This window comes from Pungitius pungitius, chromosome 6 (assembly GCF_949316345.1).
Source record: "Pungitius pungitius chromosome 6, fPunPun2.1, whole genome shotgun sequence".
Taxonomy (NCBI): Eukaryota; Metazoa; Chordata; class Actinopteri; order Perciformes; family Gasterosteidae; genus Pungitius; species Pungitius pungitius.
Genome location: NC_084905.1, coordinates 1,449,242 through 1,469,398, shown reverse-complemented (window position 1 = coordinate 1,469,398; position 20,157 = coordinate 1,449,242). Strand labels below are relative to the sequence as shown.

Sequence of the window (20,157 nt, the reverse complement as noted above, 5' to 3'; positions counted from 1 at the left end):
TCAAAGAGTACCTACTTGTAAGAGAAACATCTATGTGATGAGAACAAAAACGTGCCTGTGCACATGGATGACTCTTGTCCACATTGTCATATGGTGATTACTAGGGCCGGGACTCGATTAAAAATATTAATTTAATTAATTAGAGGCTTTGTAATTAATTAATCGAAATTAATCGCATTTTAATTGCATAAATATTTGACCTGAGAACAGTGAGAAGTAATTTTTTTCACATGGATTTTTATTTTTGTTCAACCAATTCCAGCAGACAAGTGTAGAAATAGCATATTTAGAAATATAGTACTTTGAGAAATTCAGGTAGCCTTTAGGCAAGTAGACCTTCTGTAAACTAGGTTTTTTTAAGTAGACCAATAGTTTCAAGTACAATCAGAACATTGGTTATTTTTTCAGACGTGGACTTAGTTACCCTGGTCCTTAAACCAGTCATCTGGTGCAGTGTGGGTCCTTGTACTCGGGTCGGGCTAACGTTCACGCTAGCTGCTAATTGTTTTGCGTTGAGGTGATACTTGAGGCTCAATGTGAATTCCTTGTTGCATAGCTTAGCCAGTGAGAAACGTTCCGCGGTGCAAAAAAATAAGTGTAAAAATGCGTAAAAAATGTTTAATGTGTTATTTTTTGTGTAATTAATTAATCTGCTGCTTCCTTGTGGGCCGTTGCTTCAGTGTCTTTCACCTGGACGCCTTCAAGTTACTTAAAAACATGTGAAATCTCAAGTCTCTTCTCGTGACCCTGAAAGTCCCCTGATTCCATGCAACCGTACATCACTTGGTTATGTATGTAAAGGAAGAATTGTATGGAGTTTGATTATTGGGCTTCCTATCAAAAGGGAATTTCCAACACAGCACTGTCCGTCATTAAATAATTATTTGTGTACCGCTTTTCTTTCGTTGCCACCAGAAAAACCCACAACTCGTGTGAGGTCATTACTACGAGAAAATCCTTTGAAGTAGAAAAGCCATGAACCCAGACGTGTTTCAAGAACAAGGTCTTTTCCCACATATTCTCAATGCAACAGCTGCTCAAGGTTTGCATGTGTGACCTAAAGTGGACACGACAAAGTCTGATACCACAACTTTCTCTATTTCGGCAGCTTCCTCCTTCAAATTAAAAAAGAAATACTACCAAATGCTGGTTACACAGATCCAAGGATAAGCTGTGCCCAACTGGAGAGGTTACATATGTAAACATGTAAACAGCTGTTCTGCCCACGCTTACAGCCAAGATAAACATCTGCCAGTAGACACTGACCTGTATACTAACCCTAACACATTATCCTAATTGGCTTCTATGCTAAAATCGCTTTAAGTAGCTGTGTGCATCAGGATGGGGAGATACAATGTTCTAATGATGCTCACTGACATTTCATGGTTGGAAAATGTGTTTTATTGACATATGGAAACCAAAACTTAAATGATTTGATCTATTTTGTATACACATGGATTTAGGAGATTCGTTGTCAGGGGTCACACAGGATCTGTTAAATAGGTTAAAGTGTATTAACATGAACAGTCATGAGTTGAATTTTGTAACAGGAAGTGGTTTACGTGGTTGACCCTCATTGGAAACGGCACTGCTACATCTTCAATGATAAATAGCTTTTTTTAATTTATTTTTTTTACATAGTGACACAGACTAGATGGACTGGGACTGAAAAACAAAGTAAAGTGGAATTGTCACTTCATATATGGTGTGATAATACAAACACCACCATAACATTATGTGAGACGCATCCTGCCACAAATCCCATGTCTTATATTTGGCAACACTGCCACGTATCGCCTTCCTCTGGAGCAGGAGCCCGGATTAACTGCTCCATCACGAAGCCTGCTGATTATCCGTCACAGGCAAGCCACAAAAAACGAGTTTATACTATGCACCAGTGTACTTGAGTAAGCCTTAATCGAAACACAAGCGGGAATCCACTTTGTGAAAGGACGATAGAGACATGTAGCCGTTTCTTGCTCCGTTTTCATACAGCCATCTGATTTGGCTTTTCATGCAAGGACCATGCGCTGCGGTTGTTCTAAGTTGCCGCGGAATTTATCTAGAAACCGCGAAGCCAATTCGTCATCCACCAGCCGTCCGTCACTGGACAGCGTGACCGTCATCAGCTGCTGGGTGCACAGCGTCTGGTCGTCCTCGCAAAGCCGCAGTTCGGACCGCGAGGTGCCGATGGCCAGGATGCAGGCCTGAGGCGGGTTGATCACCGCGCTGAAGCCACTGATACCGAACATCCCCAGGTTTGAAATACTGCCAAATAGAGAGAGAAGGAGAAAGGCGTGAGGAAGGGACCCGGCGAAAGAAGAAGCAATACACTGATGCTCCAGCACCAATCAAAAGCAGGGTTGGGTTCCGAAATCCGGTGCCATGTTGTCGGCAGACACACGGACTTTATTCACTCACGCTAATGACGGGGAGGATCGTTTGATTCGTCTTGTGTCTCGTCTTTATTTTACGCAGTAAAGCGTTAACTAAATATACAAGTAATGAATTCAGTCAAGTGGTAGAAAACTAATCTATATGCTCAACAATGCAGCTCTTCTGTGTTGCGTCAATAAATCGAGACAAACAAGGAGCATCAATAAAACATTCAATATATTTTACATTACTTTAGTCCCTGCAACTGATTTGTATTTATTTCTATTTACTTAATACTTAATATATTGTTCAATTCGAAGAAATAAATTTGCCTGGGCAATTTAAAAAAACTAAATGATACCCAACCCTAGAAAGTCTGGACAACTTTTGAGTGGCGGATCAACTAAGTTGTCGTGACGGGCGCTATAAAGCAGCTGAATGAAAAACAAGAGGGGGAATCAGGCAAATTAATGCAATTGGTTGCAAACACCTTATTTCACAACAGTAAAGATTATTACAGCATCACTGGCCTCCAAGTCCCTAAATGTTGTGTAGGGTGTGCAACACTGACTCAAGGGCAGTTGGCCTAAATGAGAATGGTTGCTCATGGGCGCAGAGGAATGATCACAGGAAGGACGCACACATACATCCCCAGTAGGACACAGAGGGCTGGATCTCCACAGCAATGCATCACTCCTGTCTGACACAGAACCCCAATTAATGTCTAAATGACACCATTAGGTCTAATGAGTTGAAAAGCCTCCCTTTCAATTGTTCACGACTGATGGTACTGTAACTGATGGGACTTGTCGCCCGAGATCACATTCAGTTGAAGCCCAACTGGAATGTAGAATATGCATAATATACTGACTATCTGTGAAACTGGATCTAGTCATTTATGAAGGCTATCTCACAGCTGAGCTGAACGGAAATGGTGAGATATTAATAAAAAAGGGCCTCTGTTTGCATAGGCAAAATGTCAACTTGTTTTATGTAGTAAATAAAGTAACAGGTTTGGGTTTACCTAAATGAGCCTCCCTGGTACTCCTCTGGTAGAAGTTTCCCATCTCGAGCCTTCTGGGCGAGTGCCTATTGAAACATTATACACATCAAACAAAAATGATGCAAGATACATATAGTGATGAATGAAAGCACACTGCAGGACATACAAGTCAATCCATGTGTCCAATTCATTGGAAACAACCAGGGCTACCGTTGTGTCCATGTGAATAAAGTCTAGATGCCAAAGGAAAAGTCAGGGGATCACCAAATGAATTACAATTCATCCTCTGGAGACCATGGATATATGTGCAGTATTTTGTGGCAATGGATCAAATCTTTGCTGAGATATTTCATTATGGATCAAGTGAAGTGGAGAGCAAGCTATACATATACCAAAACTACTTCTTCCACTGCTACTTTGGAAAACTACGATTAACGTGCATTTGAGGTAAAGAAGCAAGTCTCACATGTCAGAGACATAACCTAAACATGGGGCTTGGAAATGACTGGTCATTGCTGGGGAGGCACATGGTGTATAACTATTAAGTATAGCTATTCAATGTGTCTCTGTTCATGAATATCAGATTTTAAGAGCACATGGAATTGTATAGAAATGCCCCCAGCTGCTGACTGGGAGCAGGAGGAAGAGCTCACTATTGGGGCTTTGTCCTCCATCTGTGGCCAGTAACAGCTGAGACCTACAGCGTAACCACCCAATAGTCTAACTAATCAGCTATCTACATTTACACTGTTGCCAGATGGCTTTGGGAGGCGACTCTCACACCAAGACGGCTCATAACATAATGTAACATGATGGTTTCTCATATTTAGGCTCACCTTCACATTGGCTGAGATCTCCTGGACTCCTTTGTCAGCAGCATCCTTGATGATGGGGGTGATGAGGCCTTTGTCCGTTGCCACTGCAACTGAAATGTGGATTGAAGCAAGTGAACGGGGTCCATCGCCAGACCAGGTCACATTAACTTCTGGCATCTCCTAAAATACAAAGTCAGGAGGTCAGCGCAGGTTTGGACAGATAATTAGTAACAGTTAACTGTAGAACCAGAGACTGAAGACCTTCCTGCTTTGGGTCACTGTGCTCGTGACCTCCTGAAGGTCACGATGACAGCAAATAAACAAAACACTGTGTCATGATAAAACATCATTAATCAATTTGGTGGAGAACATATCAACTCCCCATTAGGCCAGAAAATGAATAATATCTGCATGAGCTCGATCTTAATTCATCTGCTGTGTTGGAGCCTCAGTAACAAAAACACATTTGTTCGAGTTATTCTTCTCAACACCAAAAAGTTGTATCTGCTTACAGAAAACAGGTGGCACTTCCTTGCTGGCACTAAGGTCAACTCTTGGGGGAAGGTATAAAGTTTCTTTTGGAAACCATCTGATGTCATAGAAGTGAGTCCCAAGCCGATGCCGATCCAAAGAGCCGTTTGGAGTGTCCAGACTATGAGAGCGCGTGGTGGTGTTTCAGCATTTCATGCTAACATTACATGGTACATGTAAACAAAGGCTTTCCACGATTGTCACATTCACTGTGACGCATGTGACACTGTTTATTATAGCAGCCTCTCATACACAAATTACTTTCTTTGTCATTTGTGGCCTGAATTAGTGACGCTTCAGGCCACATTCTCACTGAAGCAGAAAGAGTATTAGAAGTAATACGAATGAGCAGATGACAGGCATTCCTGGCTGGAACAACTCAATTATTAAGACTGCATATTTTGATCAACAAAATGATCATAAATCTCTCTAGTAAACATTCAGTCTGGTTTTATAATGGCATGGCTACGAGCTCATTCACCATCTAAATCATTTAGCAACGACGATAACAAAAGGGACCTTGGGTAAAAAAAGGTGCATAAAAAATATATATTTGGCACCAAAGGATAAAAATCAATTGACGGATGACCTTTGTTGTGCGTGGCCAGACTGTGTTAAGCTCTAAAAGACCAGAACTTAGGGAAATAGATTAGAATTACTGTAAACATACAAAGGGTTAGGGGATGACTAAATTGAGATTAATAGTTTAACAATACTTACTTTAAGTGTAACAGCAGCTGCTTTGATAATAAAATCATTAACTGAGACTTTGATCTGTTCTGAAAAGACAAGAAAAAAACATTGTGTGAGCCAAAGCAACATGACGTCATGTATCTGTACCGGACCTGTACTGAGACACTATTCTCTCACACAGGGCACGTTTTAGAAACATTTGGTGTGACCTCCCCTCCAGCCGATCAGAGTCAACCCGTCTCTGTGACTCGGTCAGATCTCATTTGCTGCGCTTGCCGCTCCGCGTGGGACACCAAGCGGGCCGGGGGGGGGCTCGGCCCGGCATCGGTGCCAACTTGCGCTGGAGTCCATTAGTGCAGCACCAGGCGGTTATGAATGCTGTGAGCGGGATGATTAACGAGCAAACCGTGAAATTGCTCTGCTCCCGAACAATGAACCAGCCGCGGAGAGAATCCCTAAAAACACACACAGCGCCCATCTAATAGCTTTGGAATGGCCGACCCGTTTCCTCCTTCACAGAGACAGGACCCACAGAGATTTGCAGTTTGTTTAAAAGCTAGTCATAGTTAAGCTAAATATAACGTATTGCGTGAGAGTTTGTTGAACTAAATGTTTAAAAATAGGAAATTGACGGAGAAGTCTTGCTATAGCAACAGAAGAGGTTACAAAGTCAGCATAGATTACATTTTAGGAGTCCTGTTAAGGGTAAATACAGGACCAGTCAAAACTTTGGACACATTGTCGCATTCAATTCCATGAGAATGTAGTTAAACGTTGAAGAGTGACTGTTGAGTGACTGTTTCCCCTTTCTCTGGTTGTGGTGTAACAGTAAACTTCACCTCACCTCAGAATCCACACATCCTGGTAGCTGTTGTAGCAGAAACTGTGGTTAGCTCAACAACCGTTGCTAGGGAAGTCTTTGAGGTTGAGAAAGCGGCCAACACATGGGCAAGATACTACTCTGGGCTGCTAGTGTGTGATTCATTCTCCAAATCCTCGAGCTGTCGAGTCATCCATACAGTACCGACCCTGCTGAAACTGTATGGACGAACCAAGCGCTTTCACACCCCTTTACATTTCATATTCATTTTTTTCTTCTCTCATGTGAATGCACCCAGACTTATGCCACAAGATGCACCAAACGCAGTTTAGGAGCAATTGAAAATAGTGAAAGAGTACCAGACTCTTTTAAGCATTATTATTATTAAGCAGCGCTATATGAATGCAGACAGCTACGTAGTGAACTTGTTGCTACTTTCTGCATGAACTGGCGTGTATGTCTACGTGTACAAACTGCGTGTGTCTTATCAGCCTTAACTTGTGATGCACCGTGTGAAGAAAGAGCGGATGTGATCAATGTCAGATACGGATGTCAGAGGATTAACATGATCTAGATGACATGTACCAGGTTTTTTTTTTTTTTTTACATGCAAAGGAGTGAGTTCTTCGCTGAGGCGCGCAGTCACGCGTAGACCCTGAAATCCCCATCACTCCAGTGCATTAGACCAATGTGAGCATGAAAAAGAACATGGCCAACGCGTACAAACCCCCTCCGAGTTGTGACATTTTACCTTTGGCCAAGCTTTTGCGGAGGTGCATGACGGCGGCCATGTCACAGTCCACTGAGGCGTACGCGTGGGGGATGGTGGTCTTCGACTGCGTCAGTCTCTGAGCAATCACACGGCGAACATTCGAGGCTGGGATCTCTGTGAAAGTGCCCTACAGAGGATACACGTAGGGGAACAATTGAACGGGGAGTTTTGCAAAAGAGAAACAGGGAACGAAAGGGGACCAGAGGGATTGTCAAGACAAATCTCAGTTGCTATCAATCTAAAAATGGATGGGGATGTCGTTGAAAAGCTATTTAACGTTGCAATTTAACGGCTGGATAGGTGTCGGCGAGGGTGAAAGAGAGAGATGGACGGCGGGAGAAGTGCTCACCGGTGCTCCTGGTTTCCCCGGTACAGAGAGAGGGGGTATGTTGGGTCTGCTGCCTGAGGGCGGGGGCGTAGATGCGAGGGGCGGGACGGGCCTCGGGGGGGCCGGGGCAACCGTGGCTCGAGTTGGTTTGGGGACAGGAGATTTCTTCAAGAGGTTCAATGCGTCTCTGGTAAAGTAAAAGGTGCAGAGTCTTAATCAATGGAATGTGTCAATCATACATTAACATGTTTATTTCAGTATCCTACTAGTCCTTTTCTTAAATATGTTTTGTACTGAAATGTTTTTATGTCCATATAATTTGGGTCCATCTCTGTTGAAGTGCACATGTGAACTGGCTTGTTGTCCCTCAGTATTCCCCTGTTACACAGACCTCTGGCTGAATGAGGAATCTTTGCACGTTTTCTTCAATTATGCAATTTATTAATGACAGTTTTATTTATTTTATTTTAAGTTGATGTGAAAAGCAAAAATCAAGTAAATATCTTTTTGCATGAAAAGCACTGTCATTCCCCCCTTTGCTTTGACGTTTTAAAATTAAACGGATTGTGAAAACTGAAAAAAAGAAAAGAAAACCCTGGCAGAGCTTATAACTATACATCTTCTAACAAGCACGTTAGATTTATTTTTGTTGGTTTTCGTGTCAAGCTTGTGGAGAGAGCTACCTTTCAGGTATCCTCCAGTGGATGGGTGTCTCGAGAATAACTTGCTCGGCAAAAACAAAGCCCATAAGGATGGGGGCAGACGGGACTGGGTGTGAGTTGGAGCAGGGGACGTTGTTATTCCAAACTGTGGCTTTATTATCTTTACCACAGGCACGATGAGACATTGCACATCCCGACTATCCACAGCATCTTTTTCCCGAGGGACGGCAATAAAATAGCACAGGGTGGTTCAAAAATGGCCAATCAAAATACACGTCTTAATGGGTGGGATTTACACCACGAAAAAAAACAAAAAAGTATAATAATGAAAATACATTAGCCTGTTCAATATGATATTGGGCATTTGGAGAGCAGCATTTTACACATACAGTATATTTCTAATGTCTATTCAAAGCTGTTTAATACAAGTAGGAGAGGAAGTGAGATTCTGACTTATTCAACGGGGAAAAGCGAAAGAGGAGGAAAACGAAATGCACTGAAAGATCGGCCGTGGACCCCCCCCCCCCCCCCCCCCCTTAATTACGGTCATAGCAGCGAAAGAGGTGGGAGGGGCAGGTATCAGGTGCACAAGCTGGAACCCCTGGGGTCCACCTACCGACGCACATCCATTGTCTGGACCAGCTGCGTCTGACCTCAACGTGTAGCCAGGAGCCGCCTGGGCCCCACAGCTGTGTCCCTCGCTGAGCTGCATCTTATGGTTTCCTCTCCCCCACTAACTCCCCCCCCCTCTCTCTCTCTCTCCCCCATACAACTTTTTGTTTGCAGAAGGACTGAGCCAACATGGAAATTCCCCAGCTAACCCCAGATTTTTTTATTTTTTTAATCCGATACCTTTATAGATCTATAGAAGAAACAAAGCGCAGCATAAAAGGCCACGATTGGCTTGAACTCATAATGTCTGTAAAAAGAAGAAGCCAATTAACGAAACATCTGATACGAACGAGATCGTGCAACATTAAAATGATGAAAACCTGAAAAAAATGCTGATATCCCATATCTATACCCCCTTTATATTGAGTGAAAAGAAGTAGAGTCAACAGCAGCTTACAGTGGACTTGATGCTATAGATACTGTTTGTGAAGCTGGTGTACTTTTTCACACTGACCATTTACGTCCCATCCGACAGCCACGGAAAAAGAGCCGAGTGGGGGACTGGGGGAGTGTGAGTTGAATATCAAAAAGGCAACGAGGCAGAGAAACAGCACACGTGCATTACAACACGGTTTGTATGACAAAAAAAAAAAAAAAAAGAGAAATTCACCCGAGTCACTGCTTTACCCTTAAAGGAAGTTGGTCGTTAGTTTAGCAAGTATTGCAGCAAAATGTGCTTTTGAAACAATGTGACACTCTACAAACGATAGCAACACACAAATAACAAATAATAAACAAAAAATATATGCCACTGTGTGTTTTACCTGTATTTTTTTTGTGAAAACGTCAGCCAAACTACACGCCAGAGTCTGAATCGTCTAATAGTGAAATTAACTTTGTTAACTTTTTTTTAAACATCAATTAGGAACAAAGCAAAAAAAAAAGGCATACATTTCATATGTTAATATAGAATATTCACATTTATGCTAGACTTATTTCTAACTAACAGAAACAGAAACAGAAGAGGCCAATGGCTGACAGTTAACAGGCTTCCTCATGCATACAAAATGCGTGTCTCCCTTGAACCAATATAATGAAATCAGGGGGCGGTGTTTTGCATTTTTTTCCCCTGCATTTATACAAATTAGTCATTGTAGGAAAATCTACACATTAGTGAGGTAAAAGCCATTGAGGCCTTAAAACCATTAACGTGCATAACTAACCTCTTCAATAAGACTTTAATGATGAAAGACAAAAGGGAGAAAACAAGTGGGAATAGAAACGTGTTTCTCTGTCTTTAAACCTTGCTTTGGATTATATAACATGCTATGAAGATTGCTATTCATGCCCACTGTAGAGGGGCCTCTCTAGAAAAGAAGTTAGAATGGGAGGGGTCCTGCTCCCTGGTTTCAGTCTTATCTCATCTGCCAAAGGACAAAAGAAGGGAAATCAGGTCTATTCGGCCCCCTCTAGAAGGAGCTGTGCTGAATGTGAAACTATTCTCAACAAGGACATTGGATTTCCAACAAGAACAGAACTGTTCAGTCCCACTTATATGTAGCTGGTCTACTGGTTCAGCTAATCTGAGGCTTCAAGTGGAACACATCCAAAAGACATTTTAAAGGCATCGGCTGAATCCCACAAATACACAATAAGTTGGCATCGATTAACTTTCAAACCGTGCCCAATAGACCACTCCCTAAAAACATCCGTTTATCTTCATTGCCCGAGGTCTGGCTTGATCACAGTTGTCACAGGCTAACGAGATGTCATGAAACAAGCAGTCATATGGGAGGATACCAAAAGTCACTCGGATTTGTGCAGAGCATTGGGAAAAAAAACGCGCTGATGTTGACGCTCTGAACGGGGGGGCGGTACTAATTAAACAGTTAAACAATCAACACACAGAGCATGCATTCATTAACCTCGACAATTACAGCTTTAGAGTTCTTGCTATTTAAGAAAAGGAAATGCATTTCCTTGAATAAGAGCATATAAGACTGTAAAGATGGTAAATTCACTTCTAATTTAAAAAATGTCAATAGATTATTTGCTATATTTAAAAAAAAATGTGTGCATTAAAAGAAAAAGACGTTGCTGAAATGTAATGTTTATCTTTTCTGTCTTTGGTTTATAAAGCTTCATATCTCTTTGGCTGCCTCTGAACACATATTGTCTGCGTTTCTATGGTCACCAGTGGGTCCTGGAGTTGCTATGGCGACTAAAGTTGCTTAATGAGATTCCCCAGCTGGGTGTTAGATGGGTAACAAGAGTATTCAATCAGGTCCCTATTGACAGCAAGTCACCATTAGAGCTGTGTGTGTGTGTGTGTTCACAGTTTTCTGTAGTGTACATTTTCCACATAACGGGGTTAAAGTACCTGAAATCTTAACCACAAGTCACATTTGTTGTTGCTTTAACCTACCTGTCTCCAACTGACATGTATTTTCCACAGAGATTTTGGCTCATGCATTGGACCCAAGGGAACAAACTGTGCCCTCAGACCACAATGCTTAACCATCACCTCCTGCTGTCAAATCACAAATACAGCAGACCTAGTCGTTCGTACTCACTCCTTGGTGATAAGTCCTCTTCGTCCAGTGGGTGTGGCCAATTTGGCGTCCACTCCATGGGTGTCGAGGATATGTCTTGCTGCTGGACTCAGCCGTAACCTGGATGAGGTTAGGCAGCACGGTTATTCATTGACATCTACATAACTAATCAGCATCATCATCACCATAGTACAGCAGAACAGAGTGTACACTTCAGCTCATGTCAGCTCATTGTTCATAGTAGCATAACCTGATATTAATGCAAGAAAAGCACTAATTTGCAAATGAAGCGTTTTTACAAAATGAAATGTTTTAAATGAGCTGACTTGTACAGTGGGAAGTGGGTAGTTTACCAACAGTCCTAACATATAAACAAAACCAATCAAGGATAGAATTATACTGAACATCCTTTAAATAGTGCTACACTGTGACCATAGCTCCCCAGAAGATCTGAACCTCTATGATGGTCAGATTAGCTACAGAAGTGAGTGGACTGACCGTATTTTAATGAACTTTATTACTACATATAATGAGGGATATTACACTTACGGTCCCGACCCGACTGGTTTTAGGGGCCGGGCTGGAGAGGGAGCAGCAGGGGGCCCAACTAGGCCAGCGGCTGTAGAAGGTGGACCTGCAGCATCTGGAGGGGGGATCTCAACCTGCTTCCAGTCCTGCCCGTCCTCCACCATGAGGGCAATGAGAGTGCCCAGGCGCACGTTTCGACTTCCCTCTTCCATCTATAAAGGGTGCGAGAGACATATTAGGAGTTCACAGATATGTTATAATTGTTAAGCAAAGAGTAGAAGAAAAACCAATGATGGGAAAAGGATATTGGAGTTAATTAGTGGACCGGTGGTCATTGCATACATTATGAGAGAACGTCTTCTCATTCCCATCACTCTTTCCATTTTCTCCCCTGTTTAATTGACAATTCATGAAAAAAAAAAAAGTTCTTAGCGTGAAACGGATAGGTTTTCATGCGTCAACTCTGGATTCCCAGAGCAATCCACTGCAAGCCTGTTGCTAGTCTTGCCAAGCTGTGCGAGGTGTTGTTCCTCAGTCAATATTGATCAGTTTAAATGAAAGGCCAGGCACAATGCAGAGGGTTGGGCTGACACACCACCCGCTTTCAAAAGGTATCCACTTAATGAGCTGCCTTGTGATGGTGTGGCTCGATATTACAAGAGAAAGAAAGAAAAAGAAGAAGAAAGAACGAAGGAACAGCCAGAAATGGAAAATATGTAATTGAATAAATAGAAAAGGATTGTTATTTCTTATCAAATATGTGCGAATTGAATTACAATAGTAACTTCTGTTAACATTGAATTATTCCTCTTGCTGGATTACAAAATCAAAAAGGGGCCACCAATAATCATATTTGTTTTGTTGAGAGGAAAAGCAAAATATATGAAAACTCACTTGTGCTCACTTTTAGGAAGAGCTGCACTATAATGCTGCTTCTGTTGAGCAGGAAGTTGTCACTGCAAAGCCCTGTTGCATTCGGGTAATACTTTTAAACATTAACCTAGTTAATCATTCTTGCCACATTGGACTTTGCAGTAAAGTAAAAAGAAAAGGTTCTTGTGGCCGCAATTGATTGGATATGAGAGCAATACAATGGGAGAACACACCCCTGAAGACACCAAAAGCCACAAATTATACAGAATCTATTTGGAAATCCCATCCAAATAGATGTGCACCTATACAAAAATGTACTTTCTTTTTAAATCTTTGAATGAAAAGATTTGCAGATACGGAATGACTGGCGCTCTAATTGTGAACTAAACACTTGACATCTCGAGGAATGACACTGTCCTACACTCCAGCCTCCCACCTTTCAGCCTCAGAATTTATTTGGGGTGGTTGAACCTGTTGGAAATGTTGTAAAATATGTATTCTTCCCTACTCTACTCTTATTGCATGTATACCCTAACAGAGAGCATGGAAGGGCAATATGTAGGGCACCTTTTTGTGGCGCATTGACTATTTAATGAATGTCACACGTTTAAAAAAAAATATTACTAAATACATTAAAAACCCCATTTCCATCACAAGCCGCATCTGTGGCACACCACATGTAGTGTGGGGCTCAACACTGCCATCACATGGTTTTAGAACACACCTGTGGGAAGGATTATGATGCTGTGTGATGCAAAGCTGGTTTCACTTTATGCTCAAAGAACTGCTGCGAAAAAGCCAGCAGCATTTTAAAATTAGTACAAAGATTTAAGCTTCAGTGTTCACCGAGAACAGAAGAAGGCACAAGACCAATCCACGCATGCTGGTGTTTAATACAGTTCATGTTAAGTCAAACGTTATTCCATGTGTGCGTCTGGTGATGGCCACACCAGCAACCGTCCACTGAGCCACAGAACAAAGTGGTAACTTAAAGAAACATTAAAGACGCGTCTCCCTGGTGTTGTTGCCCAGTCCCTGTCCTCACAGCCATCAGTCCTCTAATGCTCAACCAACGCCTTTCCTCTGGCAACACTCGCACAGGTCTCTTAGGGGACTCCTTCAGAGCCCATCAGTTACGCTGATGAGAATAACCAAATCCGAATGGACCTTTTATGAGGTTTAAACCACTTATCTCAAAGCTGTTATCATACAGCCAGCTATACACGCCCCCTGCGGCTATAAGCAGCTTTGTTACAAAAAGCTTGGCCTGAACGCTTATGAGCATTGCTTTTCCAGCCAATGTTGGCTGATGTAGCTTTAAAGGTTCTGGCTTTTCCACATTTATTTGTCAGATGTAACAATAAAAACACAACTTTCGGGTTTGAACCGTCAAAGCTTTTGTCACAGTGAAGTTTCCCTCATTTATTCCATTTCTTCTATTGCTTTCCACCCTGTTTTTTAATAATCTAACTACACCTTTGTCAAAATCTTTTTCTAGAAAAACCACTTTCATCAGTTATCATTTTACCTAAAAATGCTGAATGGTTAGAAAGAGATGCATGCTGTATAATTGACTCACAGGGCATTGCAGCTGCTGCTGCTGTTGGTGGCTATCAAATGTATCCCTCATATGACAATGTGCTTAAATGAAGAGTTGTGGGGGAAGACAATAATAAATGCAACACGTAAAGGTTACCCCTGCAGAACGGCATTCATCCATCGCTCCTTTTCTTCCGTGTAATTAATCACCAATTCCTCCACAACCAACTACCTCCTGACGCACCGAGCAATGCACTGCTAGATGAGTATTCTCCTCCTATAGCTCAGTGGCATTCCCCCTTATAGACATTCCAAACTCACTATGGGCATCTCCATTAGGTAAACAGATGTGTGTCATTCTGCACGGGCTATGATTGATTGCACCTGGGGCTTATTGTCAGATCAAAGCCCTTGGGTCAGGTTAGAGAAACACAGTAAGGGCGTAATGAGATACAGTCATCTGTGTTCTCAGTGCTGGTGCTCCCACCCCCAACACCCACGTCCCAATGTGAGCGGAATATATCCCCCGTTGTTGCACCCCCAAGAGCCATGGTTGGAAATTGGTTGAGGGGCCATTGCCGTGCTTGACCGCCATCAATAACCTGGTGCAGTAATGAAAGCTCCCGCCGTACTGCGGCGTGCCGGGGCGTTTGGCCCCCGGGCGGGTAATTACCGTAGCCTCTGAATTAGAAACCCACCGGGTGCCTGGCAAGCCGCAATTAGACGTTCAAGACCCAACGCACTCTGGCCCCCGACGAAGCGGACGCCGCGTTGCTCTGTGCAATAAACTAGAGAGGAAATCTCAGAGATATTGCCATCAGCTCCGGTTTTTATTATCAACTATAAACATACTCTGTAATAGGGGGTGGGCGAAATAGCTAGGGGGGGGCTTATCTAATGCACACCATCTTTCTCTGCCAGCCTCAGCTCAAAAGCCCCTACCCCCCATTTCTTGTGTGGTTGCTATGGAAACTGCCGCATCCCCATAGTAGCAAAGACAAGGATGGAGTAAGGGGATGTAAACTAAGGGAAGCAAGTGAAATGGAAAGCAGGGGGGAGGGGAACAGATACAATCATGTATTGTATAATTGACACTCGCCCCTCGTGTAATTTATTGTTAAATTTAGCCACCTCGACGTTGCACGTGTAGGAAATGATTTTGTATTGTTCTGGAACAATGCGCCCGTGAGGCCATTTGTGATTTGCAGTTGCTGGAGCAGAATAGCTCTGGGTGGTTTGTTTTTGTTGCAGGTTTCACAGACACATGACCTAAGCTGACCCCGCTCCGCTCCTCACCAGAATGCCAGCATGTCCAAAATGACACGGCCGGGGGAACACGTTGTCAGAGAAGCCACTCGGCGTGACACGGAGGAAGCAACACAGCATTGCTGTCAGTTTTTTTTCATACTTTTTTCCTGCTTAAATTGTGAAAAAAATCCTGCACCTTCTTCTTCGTTCTCCATGCAGATCCCTCAAAGATAGAGCCAACACAAAAAAAAGAAAATGTAACTCTCTCTGATCAGAACAACACACATGGATGAAAGAAAACGGATCCTTCTGTCGTTGGCAATCTATTAAAAATGACACAGACCAAAAGCACGATGGATTTCTGGAGGGAGAGAAATGTTTTTCACTACAGAGGCTTAGTCAAAGCTTCCACTGTGTAGGAAGAGCAGACTTAGTGTAGCCAATTAGCATTGGCGGGGAGGGGACCCTGAAACCATCACACAAATGCTAACAGTTACCGTCCATGTGAACATAAACTCTTTTCACACAGAATTTGAAGGTGCGATAAAATACTCAATTTGAAAAAGAAAAATCGATGTCCTGTATCTGTCGCTCCATTATCCCGGCCCCAACAGCCACTTAGATACACAGCAATTACCTTTTCCATTTCATGGATAAGCATCACTGTATTCCAGTATCTAATAAACTCCTGGAGAGCTTTGTTTGTGTTTTTGCTCACTCACCAATATCTTTGCCATGATACCATCCTCATTAGATTCCATGGTAACAACAGCCTTGTCAGTCTCAATCTCACAAAGGGCATCACCTGCTGCCACTGCCTCACCTGAAATAGTAAAGAGAACCCTGATTACAAATCAAAAACAACATTTATAGCACATAATTGATTCGCACACTAATCTTGTCATTAGGAAAATGTTTCCGACCTTAAAATGAAAATTACTCATTTTAACTATGATCATGATGCTGCTCTTTTACTGGGTCTCGGCACACAAGGAGAAGACATTTGTTCCCGTAAAATAAATGAAAGATTTAAGATTGATTTTATCAATGGAAGAGGTTATGGAAGAAAATATCTGCTCTGGCCTACACATCGAATGAAGGGCCTGAATCAATGTTTCATGGCATCAAGAATATAAAATACGAAAACACAGCATGTCTGAAAGAAGGCGAGACCTCTGCCTGTCCTTAGAATTCCAGTACATTCCCACTGGTTTACCCCGTGAGTGAGTTGGAATTCATTAGCATCTGCTTAGAAATGAAAGAGGACGGCAATTAGGAGGCATCGCTTCAATCCTTCCATACATGTATATCCATTTTGTCCTACACCTGTTTTATAAAACAACTGAAATGGGGATGCCACTGCATGCAATGTGGAGGATTAGGATTGTTTTGGTTAGCCCCCAGAAATGTCAAATGTCTTTCGACATTTTAGTCTTTTTATGTCATGTAAAGGGTTGGCATGTTGGGATTGACCATAAATGAGATGAAGTTGTCTAGATCTAGATTTTTTTTTAAATTTGTCCAATATTAAGCATCGCAGTGGACTGTGGAATGTTTTAAGTTGGTTGTTTTTGAGTAGAGAATAATGTCATAGCTGAATTTGACCATGTTGTGAATAAGAGCTGTACAGTAGGCGTTCTCCACAACAAAAACACCCTTTTAAAGAAGATTCCATGGAAGATAAATCAATCACATTTTAAAAGAACATTAAGAAAATTCCTCTGTGGATTCTCTTAAAACCGTATAATGAATTTTAGGGACAGGAAGGCAGCTGTGTGGAGTTTCCCTTTCTCACTTACACAAACATGTCTTACCCAAAGTCACAGAAGCACATGGCAACACAGCAGAGGAGCCAATCAGAATTCAGTATGCTGCTTCCTGATAAATGATAGTGTGGCCGAGGCGCCTGTTTGAGTTGCTAAGCAGTGATGAATAGTGACTGCCGTGTTTCCTTGAGCCAATTAGCCACTAAAGGCCCCGGGGTGCTTCCGGTGCTCAGGTCTCTGTCTCGCGGACCACTGTGATGTCTTTGAGTAAACGCTATACAGATGGTTTATCATTGTGTGAAGAATAAATAGGGCTTTTACATCAAATGAGCATGGATGGAGGAGGTTACTGTGAACGTCATACATATGTAGGGTGAACTGGTGAATCTACCAACCTGCTGAACAGTAGCTACAGAAGGTTTGTTAGAAAATGTCGAGCATAAAAATGTGGCAATGCGAGCCGGGAAAGGAAGTCTTGAATTTCTTTTACCTTCCCTTTTCAGCCATTTAACTATGCTTCCCTCCTCCATGGTGGGTGAGAGTGCAGGCATTTCCACTTTGAATGGGCTGACACCTACAGGAATGAAAGGAGAATAATACAGTGTGAATCAAGCAGCCAAACTACAGGGTTGAAATATTTCCACAAAAATCCAATTCACGGCTTTCCTTCAGCCTGAACTGTGTGTCAAGATAAATCAAGCAAACATGGCCATAAGTAGTAATGTTTGGGTAAGGCCTCTGGGTTTTCAATATGGGACAACAGGAAGTGACAGAGCCACTACGACAGATCAACGCTGGCAGGTGACCCGTCTAATAGTGATGCTTGCTGACAGTGCGCCCGAGGCTGCGGAGGCACTCGTACTCCATGAGTGGACCACGAAAGCCTCCCGCTGTCCCCGACTCAGAAGCCGAGGGTTCAACCTGCCGCTCACAGCACCGCGACGGACACCGGGCATCACTGCTTTACTACTAGTCCACGCCGCTACAAAATAACTGCCAGGCATATTGCTCAGACATTGCAAAACTAGTAAGGAACATCCTTTTATTAAGTCTAGAACTATATGCTTAGTCAAGTGCTGATATTCGATGCAGACATGTATGATATAGAGAAAGATAATGAGGTGAAGAGACAATGAAATGCAAACAGACGAGACGAGGATTTGTTATAAAAATATCGTTTCCCCCACTTTTAATCCGACACGATCTGAACACAAAGCCTAGACTTTGATGTCCTGGAGATATGATGCTGCTTCGGGACACTTTAGGGAATCGGATAGCAAAAATTACAAGAAAGAAGCATCATTTAAAAAACACAGGTGGAAGCAGGCATTAATGTTAAGTGTATCAGAGGCAATGATTAAGACGGTTTTCCCTCTCAAATTAGGCATTTTAGTAGACATGATGGATATATTCTCAAAATAACGTTCACACCGGTGTGATGTCTGTTCGTGTTGGGCACTACTGCCACCTACTGGATATTTGACAATATCACTAAATCTGGAATAAAATGTTGTTTACATCAATATTTTCATTTTAGTTCAGAATCAGAAATGAAAGTACACTTCTGCTCACAAGATAAACACCATTTTCCCAGCAGACACGTTACATTTCATGGAAATAAATGCTCGTTATGCACTTAATTACACTGACGGTTGCATTCCATTCATGGGTCAGTTCAGTAACCCTACGACTGTACCAGCACAGCTTAGAATGGAGCCATCATTTGTGTTATTAGACCAGTGCTACGCCTGCTCTGACATGTCAAACTGCGGAACAAATCTACGGAAATAAAGACCAGCATACTGTCAGTCCAAAAGTTAAAAAAAAAAGACAGATTTGAAAGAAAGATAATTGAAACATTTAAACTTTATCGGTCGCCCACATCTCCTTCACATTAACGTACGCCTTCTTCCGAGCAACCAATTATTTCTGACCTGAATTCTTTAAATGCACCCATTACTAGATGAATACCTTCATTCCTTTTGTATGAGACGGATAATTAAGTGCGGAGACAAAATCATTTTATTGAAACGGTCGATTAAACCTGTGGACATTCCCATACTTGAAAGTGAAACAGGATTAAACCAGATTATTTCCCTCATCCGCAGTGTAGCTAACGTTGGTTGACTTAACTAACAGTTAAATTAGGAAATGACATTCCGCCATGATTTATGGGTGCGTAATTATTTCAAGTAATCTGAGGTCAAATATAACCCTAATTTCTCAGGTAGAGCTGAAGCATGCCAGACCGCCCTTTCAAACACATTTGTGTTAGTTAATGTTACAGTGTACGGGAAAAAAGAAACCCAATAGCACAGTTACCAAATGAACGTTAGTGTTTTGAGGTTAACGGAGGTAGCAAAGGATAGCAGCTAATGTCAGCGGCAGCTAACGTAACGCTACAGCACGATGGCCACTCACCAAGGATCCATGGTGATCGAAAGAAGTGTCTGACATTACCCTGACATGGATGCGTGGCCAATAAACATCTATCAAAAGTACTAGATAATCTAAAACCAAATAAAACCCCTTGACGACCCAGACGCAAGGAGGCCGCCATGTTGTCGTCCTCCGCCGGTGAGCGTCTTTTCAGATGCCCAACTATAAACCAACGCCAGAAACAAATGCATACTTCCAAAAGAAAAATCTGTTTTTCAGATTCATCAACCATTAAATACCCTTTTCTTATTTGTATTAATTAAAACCTACTCAATTTGCACAGAAAATACATTATTGATATATTTACAGATTAACGATCTGGCATTCCAATAGTAACTCATGTGGGTCCTTCAAGGTCCTTCACACTGTTACTCTTTTGCGTTCGAAATTGGTTATTACCTCCATTCTCCCAGATCTACTGCCATCTGCTGGGCAAAACATGAAGTGCTACTGTGCAAGGATCATTTATATTTTTTTCATAGTCAATGGTTAGATACATGTCAATTACATTCATATACATTTAATCTATTTTAAACATTGTCACCACATTTTCCACTACTTGATGTGTTTTTATTGAACTTATTCATTGTGCACCACCGA

General features: G+C 42.2%; 1 protein-coding gene across 1 annotated transcript; it reads right to left on the bottom strand.

Annotated features, from left to right (window-relative positions):
• Nucleotides 1-1,378: 1,378 nt before the first annotated feature.
• On the bottom strand, nt 1,379-19,705 carry pdhx (pyruvate dehydrogenase complex component X). Its single transcript, XM_037451870.2, has 11 exons — nt 19,540-19,705; nt 17,609-17,692; nt 16,075-16,175; nt 11,714-11,904; nt 11,186-11,284; nt 7,360-7,525; nt 6,990-7,137; nt 5,446-5,504; nt 4,216-4,374; nt 3,401-3,465; nt 1,379-2,268 (listed from the first exon to the last, which is right to left on the bottom strand). The coding sequence occupies exons 1-11, from the start codon at nt 19,676-19,678 to the stop codon at nt 2,013-2,015; spliced, it is 1,467 nt and encodes a 488-aa protein (XP_037307767.2). The 5' UTR covers nt 19,679-19,705; the 3' UTR covers nt 1,379-2,012.
• Between the last annotated feature and the right edge of the window lie 452 nt (nt 19,706-20,157).